The 10,673-nt window shown below is 39.5% G+C and overlaps 1 protein-coding gene and 1 long non-coding RNA gene across 2 annotated transcripts; both read right to left on the bottom strand.

Annotated features, from left to right (window-relative positions):
- Positions 1-6,781: 6,781 nt before the first annotated feature.
- Positions 6,782-8,011, bottom strand: LOC127140239 (uncharacterized). The gene is made up of 4 exons (XR_007810694.1): positions 7,890-8,011; positions 7,707-7,791; positions 7,065-7,144; positions 6,782-6,922 (listed from the first exon to the last, which is right to left on the bottom strand). It is a non-coding gene; the product is annotated as an uncharacterized LOC127140239 (long non-coding RNA).
- A 2-nt stretch (positions 8,012-8,013) lies between these two features.
- LOC108894371 (vascular endothelial growth factor receptor 2-like) lies at positions 8,014-10,550 on the bottom strand (the record flags this gene model as incomplete). Its single annotated transcript, XM_018693004.2, is given in 9 exon segments — positions 8,014-8,031; positions 9,028-9,133; positions 9,231-9,330; positions 9,422-9,533; positions 9,622-9,690; positions 9,692-9,745; positions 9,846-9,937; positions 10,045-10,207; positions 10,434-10,550. Coding segments are annotated over 9 exon segments (795 nt in total), but the record flags the coding sequence as incomplete, so codon positions are not given.
- Between the last annotated feature and the right edge of the window lie 123 nt (positions 10,551-10,673).

Genomic DNA, 10,673 nt, shown 5'->3' with positions numbered 1-10,673 from the left:
CCCCTCCCCACCAACCACCCCACTGGCTTTTAATATCCAGCAGCTGAGTGACCTCATGAGAAATTTGTGAATGGACAGTCCAGCCGGTATTCTTATCTGGCTCCGCAGATTTCAGCCCCTTGTAGGACCATGAGACACAATAACAGTGAGGCAGCACATCCTGCTTCACTCAATACATAATGGATAATTGTGCAATCAATTGTTGCAAATATACAGTGCAGTTACGTAGGAATCATTTAGTTCATGCCCCGATACCAGCTGCAGATAGTTGTGTTACACTAACAATGTTTGGCCCTAGCTGGGCCATGTCACTCATGTCCTCACACTCACTTTTGTAAATTTTGTAAACAAAGTGATGTGGATAAAAAGTACCATGGGAAATTTGAGGGTCTGCGTGATAAAATAAAGTAAGTAATCTCCTTAGAGTTTTTGGTCATGGGTGTTCTAAATGGATAATTTACTGTGATGCATCTGTGAGTATTTTACTATTATTATCTTTGAAATCGTCTTACTCAAAACAATTCCTACAGATGAAAGCACTTTCATAATCTACTTTAATCTCTTTTTGTTAAATTTATGAGCAACATCTCTTTCCCATATTTCCTCAAAAAGCCCCTGTAATGTAATTTATTGCACAATTTTTCATATTTCAGTCTATGCTGTTATTCAGATACAGTTCAAATTCCAGCATGTCTGGCATTTTTATGGCCCTTATGTTTCTGTTCACATCTTCAATCCATGTCAGTAACCCTAGAACGGTTTCCTCTTTTACTTTTCAAAAAATGTAGAGCATCTTGATAAATTCCACCCCCCTTGCTGATATTAAACACAGCATATTTTGGTCAGAGCTAACATGGCTGTTTACATGTAGTTAACATAGTTTGAATTTGGTTGGTTTGGATCTCTGCCAGCTGTCTGTTAAATTAGAACTCTGTTTCAAGTGTGTGTTGGCAGATGTTTGGGGGAATAAATGCTCAGGTGTGTTTGATATTACACACCTGCGCTTACAGTAAATCTGTCACCTTATTTTTTTATTTATTTTTTTTTTCAGAGGAATGTCACTCACTCCTCCTCTCCCCATCCTGAGACAAGATTATCTAAATGTGTTTATGTTCCCTCTAAACTCTGAGATGCACTGCAGAGGTTGACAGTGTCTGTCACCTACCTCATAAACACAAGACACTGATTGATGGATAGGTGGGGAGCACACTTCCTGTCAGGGACTGCAAGATGGATCACTGATTTCTTTATCAGATGTCAGTAATGATATTATGACTACAGAGTTGTCAACACATATAGGAGATGAGCTGTGTCACGACATTTCAGAGCTTCCATACAAACTTTGTGAATGTAGAGATCAAATTCACATGATGTAGGATCCACTTGTTAGTCAGCAGTCACTAGATGAGGTGTGTGGTGCCCCCTGTAGGTGAATGTGATAAGGTGGGGTCAAGTACTGTGTCTAGCACACTGTCACATCCTATGGACGCACTGGTCAAAAGCAATTAGCCTTAAGCCAGAGGCACAAATGATTCACTTGTTTACTGTTGAAACATTATAGTTTCAGGGACTGCCAAACAGGGTTACTCTTACCCCAAGGGGAGGGTACTTTTGCAGTTGCTTTGGGAGAGACTGGGAAGAGGCTCAACTACTTTGAAAATATAGAGATTAAACATGTATGTCAAGATATTCATTCAGCTCTAACAAGTGATCAGAATGCATGACAACATTATCAAGCAAGGAGAAAGTTGAAATTGTTAAAGGTAATGCATCTTTAAAACAGATAACTAAAAGTAGGACAAAAGTGTCAGTAGTTAGCTTAAAGTAAGCCATTAAGAGTGATTGATAAATGGTGAAATAAATTGAAGTTTCAGTCAGTGCTTGTTCATTGGACTGTGTATTATACATCTTATTATACAATATAATCCAGTGGAATATTAGCATGTAAATTCAATTAGATAACAGCACTGAATGTAGAAAAACAGACCATTGTACTGTGCACCAACCATATTAAATTGGTTCTTACAGGCATCATATGTAACAATGGATATGAAACACAGTTTAAGAATTTTCTCTCCACTTAATCATGTTATCACACTGCCAAGCTCACAAACCGCAGATGTAACCCTAACTATAAAAACATCTCCCAAATTCAGAGCATGTATGAACAGCTTTACTGCCAGGCTGCACACAACGACACACAGATCATCCATGTTGTTTTCTGTGTTAGAGGGAGAACTTCCATGCAGCCCAGCAGTGTATCCTGCAGGCAATTGGCAGGTCAGACTGACAGGATGATAGGAACATTGCTCACAGTCTGTGCCCAGAGGCTGCAACAGAACTCCATATTACCTCCCTCTCCTGCCAGACCTTAGCTCCCCTCCCAGACTCTACCCACAGTAAAACAAAACAAAATTCACAGTCAGCCTCGGTTGGCAGCAATAAATCATCCAATTTACACTGCCCTGTCACACCATGTCATTATTATTGTTTGTTCACTGCGGTTCCATTAATACTTGAATTATTGTACTTTAATTGCATGAAATCACTTAACTTTCCATTTATACTGCTTTTGTCTGCAAAAATTCACACAAAAGGCACATTTGCTCTGAGGCTACTTCTTCCCTCATTGTCTCCAAAATGCCACAGGAGTTGATTTGCTGCTAAATTGTTGTTGTGTATCACCCAAGTCAATCTTGACTGCCAGCAAGTGAGTGACAGGCTTGTATAAGCGGCCTTTAAAAGCTCAGGGCATATGACTAGAACATCTGACAAAGCTGCTACGGGCCTGTCAGTGAGACAGGTTTATCTGCTAAATCAATCTGTGTGTGTGTCTGTGTGTTGTGTGCAAGTGCAATAGTGTATTAGAAATTCAGCTAACTGGTAGTAGTTTTCTCTTCCTTCTCTCTTTTTTTCAGACAGGTTATTTAAGTATTTGTAAACTGACAGTCAAATGACAGAACCTGTTTATAGGAAATCGTAGTTTGTTATCTCTGAGTGGTAAACTGATTTATATCTGGCCAATCATTCAACTCCATACTTAGTGTGCATGTGTGCGTCTGGGTCTGTAAATGTGTCTTGGATTTCAGCTAATCTTCTCTGATGTGATTAGAGAGATGATTGGAAAGAGCAAGCTAGATTTCGTGTGAGCATGATCCTGTGAGGCACTCTTATCTTGTCTCATTTCTGTTCACATACCAAAATGTCACATACCATCAGCATCTGTGGAGTGCCATCGAGTGTCAGAAGTGTAGAAGATCCTGCTTGCTTTTGTGCCTCTCTGTGATCTCAGTTTTGGGAGCTGATGTTGGAGCATTACTACCACTCAGTGGTGGGAGTTATAGCTTGAATAAAACAGAAGTCAGATGATCCTTCTGTCTCATCCCTGTGTGAGATCATGTGCTGACAGTCAGGGAGGAGCTGTACATTGTGAGAAATTGTGTTGGTTTTCTTTCAGTTTATTCAGTGATCACATGTGTATGCTTACGTACACTGCAGTTCCCAACCCTTATTATCCAACATGCTCCAAATATCTTCATTTGAATACATATTAAACTGGATGTTAACACTATTAAATATACAGAAGTGGATAGTGTTACAATATTCAACACTAGATCTTTCATGTATTTTTCATTCAATTGAGCTGTCAGTTTGTTTGGTTAAGCCTTTAGCACATGAAATGGGAGAAACTGGACATTTCAACCATTTATCTATTCCTGTTTCTGACTATTTTACCAGTTCATCCCCCACTTTAGCTATAACTACGTTTAACTATCTGGGTCAATCATCACTTATCCATTTCTTTTTCCATCACTTTAAGCTATTTCAACCATATAATCAAATCATAATTACTGTTTCTGAGCTATTTCCCAATCCCTCTATGTATGTTTTAGCACAAAGAATCAATAACTGTATCTGTGCAGGAGTAGAGAAAGCACGCTCTCCCTAATTTTGGCCAGTTAATATTTGTCTACACTAACCCCTTAACCTCACTACCTACAGCTGCTAAGAATCATGCACCGGCTGCCAGATGCATATGCGTATGTGGTGAGAGTCTCTCTGCATATTTATCTGTCTGGTCTGGCTCCATTTGGTGAGCTGGCAGCCTGGTTGTCTCAGTGTGTACTATTACATCGAGACTGGCGGTGTCTGTTTGTGAGTGCCAACTTATTTCCTGCTGGTGCAGAGAACTGCCTTCGGCCTGTTTGTCCATTCCTCAGGAAATTGGACTGGGTTCCTGCTGTGGAAGATGTGTCATTCCTTTGTCCCAGATACAAGTCCTGTGTCTTCTAAACACACCAGCAAGACACAGTGACTTGAGGCATGTGTCATATAAATCAATACTTTTAAATTTACTTGACAACTTGACCTTTTTCACAGATATCATTTACTTAACGCTTGTCTGATCTACTGAATATGGAAGAACAGAAGTGTCACTGAAATAGTAATGAAGCATTTCATGTATTAATAACTAACTGAACAATAAAAAAACAGCATCAGTACATTTGTTTGCAAATTCTGAATCTATAAATAAATAGATAATAATACAAAGTAATTCACTGGGCAATAAAAAGAGGAATTATAAAAACAACTTTACAAATGAAATATGAATCCATCATGGGATGTCACGAGTTCTCTGACTGATTAGAGAGCCACACCCTGGCTGTCTTTTCCAATATTGTTTATTTAGACCGAGAAGACTTTTGTCCTACCTTTTGTCGTGAAAAGACTAAATGGAGATGCTAAAAGGAGAACTTAAATGACTGAACAAATTGAATAGTGACTAGAAAAGTGAAAATGGAAACAGAAATGGAAATCACCTTTTTAAACCGTGATTGGAATATGTATTCTTAATTCAATTTGTAAATCCCGTCATTTATTTTCTTTTTTAACACAGCATTTTCACATATTTTCTTAGATTCCATTTTTTAATTGAATACACTGATGTAATTTTAAATGATTATTATTTATTGATCTATCCAGGGTGTACCCCATCTCTCACCCTATGACTATTCACTATTTACTGAATTACATCTTTGACACAGCAGAGGGCACTGTTGCTCAGCTATCCCAAAATTCATAAGAAAGGTGGAAATATAAACAATGAGTGATTAGAGAGAGTGATCCTAATTTTTAGCAACTATCTAATGTATTGATCTTTTTTCTGTTAAAAAGTTGTTTCTCAAGCATAGTTTCTTATATCTGCTATTTCTGCTTTTGCTCAAGATGCAAGTGTCAGTAAAAGTATGCAGATGACTGACTCTTGATCTGGCTGGTCCTGTACTGTGTGTCACACAAAAAAACATGAGGTGTAAAAATCCTCACCTACAGAGACTTTAAGTTGCCCCACTGGCCTCCTGCAGCAATAATGGGGCAGACTTTCTAAATTTAACTCCCAGTGGTACGTGTGGAAGTATGGAAACTACTCCTCAGAGGCTGCAAGTTGTTTCCTCTTGTACACTATAATTAGACTTTGTTGTCCTTGATTGTAGACAAAATACTTTGTGTTCTCATGCACTACCATCCACTCAAACCAACCATATATCTCTAAGCTGCTAGGTCCAGCACTGGTAGTTGCAGTATCACTCCATAGGCATTTACTGTCTCATATAACAAGTCAACATACAAGTGGTAGTGTTGGTGTCATGCCTAATTCCAAGTCATGGAAATGTGGAAAAGAGTACCTAAAATCTTTTGTGGATGTTTGTTTTTCTTCTACGATTTCACACCTGCTTTTTGAATGTACCCTTTACTTTGTCCTACTGGCCCATACTGGCCTTGGCAGGGCTATTATGGGCACTATGAACTGAACACAGCTAAGAAAATACCCAAGGCTAGAGGGGCATTGTTCCTATAGGACAAACACACACACACACACACACACACACACACACACACAGAACAAATGACCAAGGCTGAGAAAGTATTGTTTTCCTTTGCGTAAGACACAGAGAGAGGAAATGAGACATGTATGATATGAAGAAACAGACAAACACACACTGATCATGTTTGGGATGAACAAAAATGACGAGTACGACAGACTTTCCATGTGAAAAAAAAACACACACACACACACACACACACACACACACACACACACACACACACACACACACACACACACACAAGAGCAATCTTAATCTGTGAGTATTTTTATTTTATAAAACTAGTTACATTTATTGCAAGTTTAGTAATGCACTTTCAATAAAATACTGTAAGCTATATGAATAAAGGAACTGTACAAATGATTAAGATTGAGATAAGAGAACTGCCTCCTTACCAGCTACTAAGTGTGCTGACAAAAAAAAAAAGGATGAAAAAAGAAAACATTTGCTGATTCAATTATCTAAAAATTCCAGATGCCATTTCCTGCAATAGAGGAAGTGGGTGGATTTTGCCTCAGGAAGTAGGAGTGTCCTTGTGTCTTGGCTGCCCAGACCTTTTACTCACTGTGTAAACATGATAGCATTCCTCCGGCTGTCCAAGGAGAGCTGCGCTTACTAACTTTTCATACAACCTTCATGTTTCTTTGCTGACTAATTAAGTTATCTCTTGTAAAAACATATCAACACCACAGCAAACGGAGCTCTATTGCATGTGTTGTCATTGTTCCTAAAGTGTAATACCTGTGAAAGGTGAACAATTACTGTACAGTGAAAACACTCAGGGATAAGGTTCTAGTGGGAGGATATATTTTGGGGGTCAGACAGGTGGCGTGCTGTAACGGATCTCCACGTTGAACTTGTCAGGCGCTTGGGCAGTGGAGGCTTCTTCTTTCAGCATGTTGTGCTTCATTATCACCTCCTCGTTAGCATAGATTGGGGTGTCTGTGTCATCAGAGTGGTACCCTGACTGGTATCCACTCGTCTGATTGGACGATTCTGAGGCCAGAGACTCTTTACTCTTACAGCGTAGCAGTTGGCTAAAGAGAGAAAATAAGAGGGAGACATTTGCAATAACAAACATTAGATTTAGACTTAGAAAATGAATAAAGGAATTTACAACTCCCAAATAATAGTGGGTAAAAATGTAATGTTGGTTATATGCTGATGCTCAGTCCTCACCTGAAGTTGGGCGTGGTTTGCAGGTGTTGATTCAGACCCTTGACCTCCTCTGGTGAGAAGCCACTGTCTATGTGACCCTCCTGCAGAAGAGTCAACACAGGTGATTGATACTTCCTGCCTCATTCACATTCTTTAGTTTCCTCCTTTCTTTGCCAGTAAATTAGAGCTGCGACGACTATTTTATTACCAATCTAATCTATTTTATGATTATTTATCTGTAAAATGTTAGAAAATAGTGAAAATACTTCTAACCCAAAGAATTTCAGTTATAAAAGTAAAAAATAACAAAAAAACTAGGAAATGTTCAACATTTTTTGCTTGAAAATGATTGAGAAGGTTAATCAATTATCAGTAACTTTTCATCAATAATAATTTTCTGTTGTCAGCTGATCAATTACTTGACTTATTATTTTAGCTCTATTAGAGAGCTTGACTTATTTTTCATCATGCATCATCTAAAAATCAAGAAAATCATGTCTTGTTCTTATTTCAACAAGGCTCTCATTTCTACACAGCCACATGACAAACTTCCTTTGATTTTATAGATTTAGAAAAATCTAAAAGAAAACAACATTTCAGAAATTTGTCTGAATTCCACAAAAGTAAGAACAAGTGTGTATGTATGTGCTGGTTGACACTCACCATGACAATGCTGTGTGCCACAGGGATGTCCTCAAACGTCTTCACACTGAGGGGCCGACTGCACCTTTCACTCTGTTGGGACGGTCTGCACAAAAGGCATAAGTCAAAGAATGAAGATTCATTACTGAGTGCTTTAACATTTACAGTAACAGTGCAAGTGACAGATAAGATCATCGTGCTGACCCAAGAGACGGCGGGCTGTCGTAGTGGAGCTGAGCCTCTAGGATTTCCCCACTTTGAGGTCTGCTGTAGGGGCTCCTGGGGTCAGGGGCCACTGGTGATCCCTCTGTCTCACCTGCTGTCAGGGGATGTAGTCCTTCCCGTCCTACAGACAAAGAGTGCTCTGATAGTATCACCTCAAATACACACTGGATCAACTGATCACACACAAATGAGTGGAAAAAATTAATTTACAGTACAGCCAAAAAAAAATAATAATGTTGAAAAGGATCAGTTGGTGATATTAAATATATTCCCATAATTACTTTTCTTTGTGCTGTAACCATTTTGCATCAGCCTGTTTATTCTACTTCAGACTCAAGTGATTGCTTCCTCAATTTAGCAGAATGACTTGGCAGCACTCAGTGAATGGATGTGAACTTCTTGCAATCAGCTGTGTGTAATGTGGATATACAGGGAGAGATATTAGCAAGGAAATGTGTGTGCCTTTAGTCAACATTGCATCATGGATCATTAAGGCTGCTCAGAACACAAACTGGTACATCTGATATAGAGATAGACTGATATGGTTTTTTCAGGGCTGATACTGATACCGATTATTAGTAGTCAAGGAGGCGGATAACCGATATTTGGAGCCGATATTCATTTGCAGTAAAAGTGAAAATATTGGCGTCAAAATTTTGAATAATACAAACTCCAACACTTAACTTTGTTTAAATGCCTTTAGGCATATATTTATTAAACAGCTTTTCGGATTTGCAACATGTTAAAAGTTTTTTTTTATCTTAGACAATTGACATTTTTGTTTTAAAATTCTAACAAAAGTGCAGGAGCTCCCAGGCTCAGCAGCATGTCTTATAAAGTTAAATGAAAACTTAAAAAAATAGCTCCCTAAAGTTTTCTATAGTAAATAAAGTTTTCCAAAATTTCAATATAACTGAAATGTTATTTTATCTTTCACTTATCTTTGTTTTAGGATCAAACAAAAACAAAAAGTGCAAGGCTGATATAATACTTTTGTTTCTGAGGTTGACAACATTTCAGAGAGCCTAAATGTTTTCTGCTGTTGAACTACAGCTGTGACAAAGAGTTAGATAGGGGCACAGTGGGCTTTTGTTTTGATCCACACACACATACACACCTGCTGAGCACTGGCCTGTAGCAGATTGCCCAGATGTTCAACCAGCTCTGCAAACGTCGGCCGGTCTGTAGGACGATCCAACCAGCAGTCCAACATGGTCTGGTATCTATGAACACACATAGTCAACTGGATGATAGTAAGACCTCAGTTTGAGCTATATTTCTGTCATACATTTGACTGCATCATGCTAACTTTCCACTCACATCTCAGTGGTGGCGTATTCTGGGGGTCTCATCCTGGTGCCTTCCTTAAGCCTTCTGCAGAAAGATTCATCGATGCAAACACCCGGATAGGGAGAGGCCCCTGTAAGAGATATGATGTAGGTGATAAGACAGATACACGGTGGTCATATATATCCAGTGTTAGGTATGTGAGTGATTACTACTTGGCTTACCCAAAGAAAAGATCTCCCAGAGAAGGACCCCAAAGGACCAAACATCACTTTGTGTGGTGTACACCCGGTCAAATATGGTCTCAGGAGCCATCCACTTTAGAGGGAGACGTGCCTGTAGCAAGATGAAGATGTACATTTCACCGCTTCAAATAACCTTAATGATATGATGGATAGTCCATACATCAGTTTAGAGGACTCACATCTCCTTTGCGGACATAGTCAGGGTCTTTGTAGACATCTCTAGCAAGGCCAAAGTCACAGATCTTCACCCACATTGTTCTCTGAAAGCAGGATGTTTCTGGCTGCTAGATCTCTGTGGATACACTACAGAGAAAAAAATAACAGGATTTACATTCTCATGCATTAAAGAGTGATTGTTATCTCCAGTTTCTGATGCCAGATTTCCAAATAGTTGTAGTTTCACCTTGCGAGAGGACAGAAACTCCATGCCTTTGGCCACCTGGAAGCTGTAGCTTATCAGATCCTCCATGGTCAGATGGTCATCGTCTGAGCTCTCTGTGGTCACATGATGCATTTTACAATCACAAATGTGAGCCAAGTGTGCAAAGCACTGAATTGTGCACAAAAATGAAAAGTGTGCCATTCAGAATTGTCCTCAGCACCTTCCCGAGAGTCCAGGTTGCTGCCTGAAGCCTTGTCTCCAGCTGCAGAGCAGACAGCGGTTCCCGTGCAGATGTCCAGCTGGGCAATCTTCCCCAGACCCAGATCCCCTCCAGTCACATCCTCCTCTGCAGATGCCCACCTCTGGCTATCCACCCGCTTCCTCTGTTGACCATGGGAACACAGATATCATTTAAGAAAAATCTTACATATATATCTTATATCTTAATTTCATGATGAAGGTATTCTTCGATTCAGCACTGGAGTTCACTGCTGTGTTAACGGTCTGTGGTAAAATGATGTGACTGTGTGCAGCCGCCTGGGCTTAGTATGACCACATCAGAGGGTTGGCTGAGTTTTACTGGCTGCATGTGGGTTACACATCATTAACCTTGTATGGACTGTACTCTCCACGCTTGCTCTTCAGGTAGCTGGAGAGGTTTCCATGTTTACAGTACTCTACAATCACCATCAGTGGCCCTGCAGAGAGAGAGAAGAGGAGGTTAAGGATCAAAGAAAGATCAACAACTTGAAACTACACAATACAGGACCACAGAGGACATCTAGAGGCTGATTTAATAAGAGGTGTAAGGCATATTAAAGAGAGAGGAAAATAAATCATAGTCTCCCA

The sequence above is a fragment of the Lates calcarifer genome, unplaced genomic scaffold, assembly GCF_001640805.2.
Source record: "Lates calcarifer isolate ASB-BC8 unplaced genomic scaffold, TLL_Latcal_v3 _unitig_319_quiver_2489, whole genome shotgun sequence".
Lineage (NCBI taxonomy): Eukaryota > Metazoa > Chordata > Actinopteri > Centropomidae > Lates > Lates calcarifer.
The sequence above is the reverse complement of the archived record's forward strand: the minus strand, read 5'-3'. Positions and strand labels throughout refer to the sequence as shown.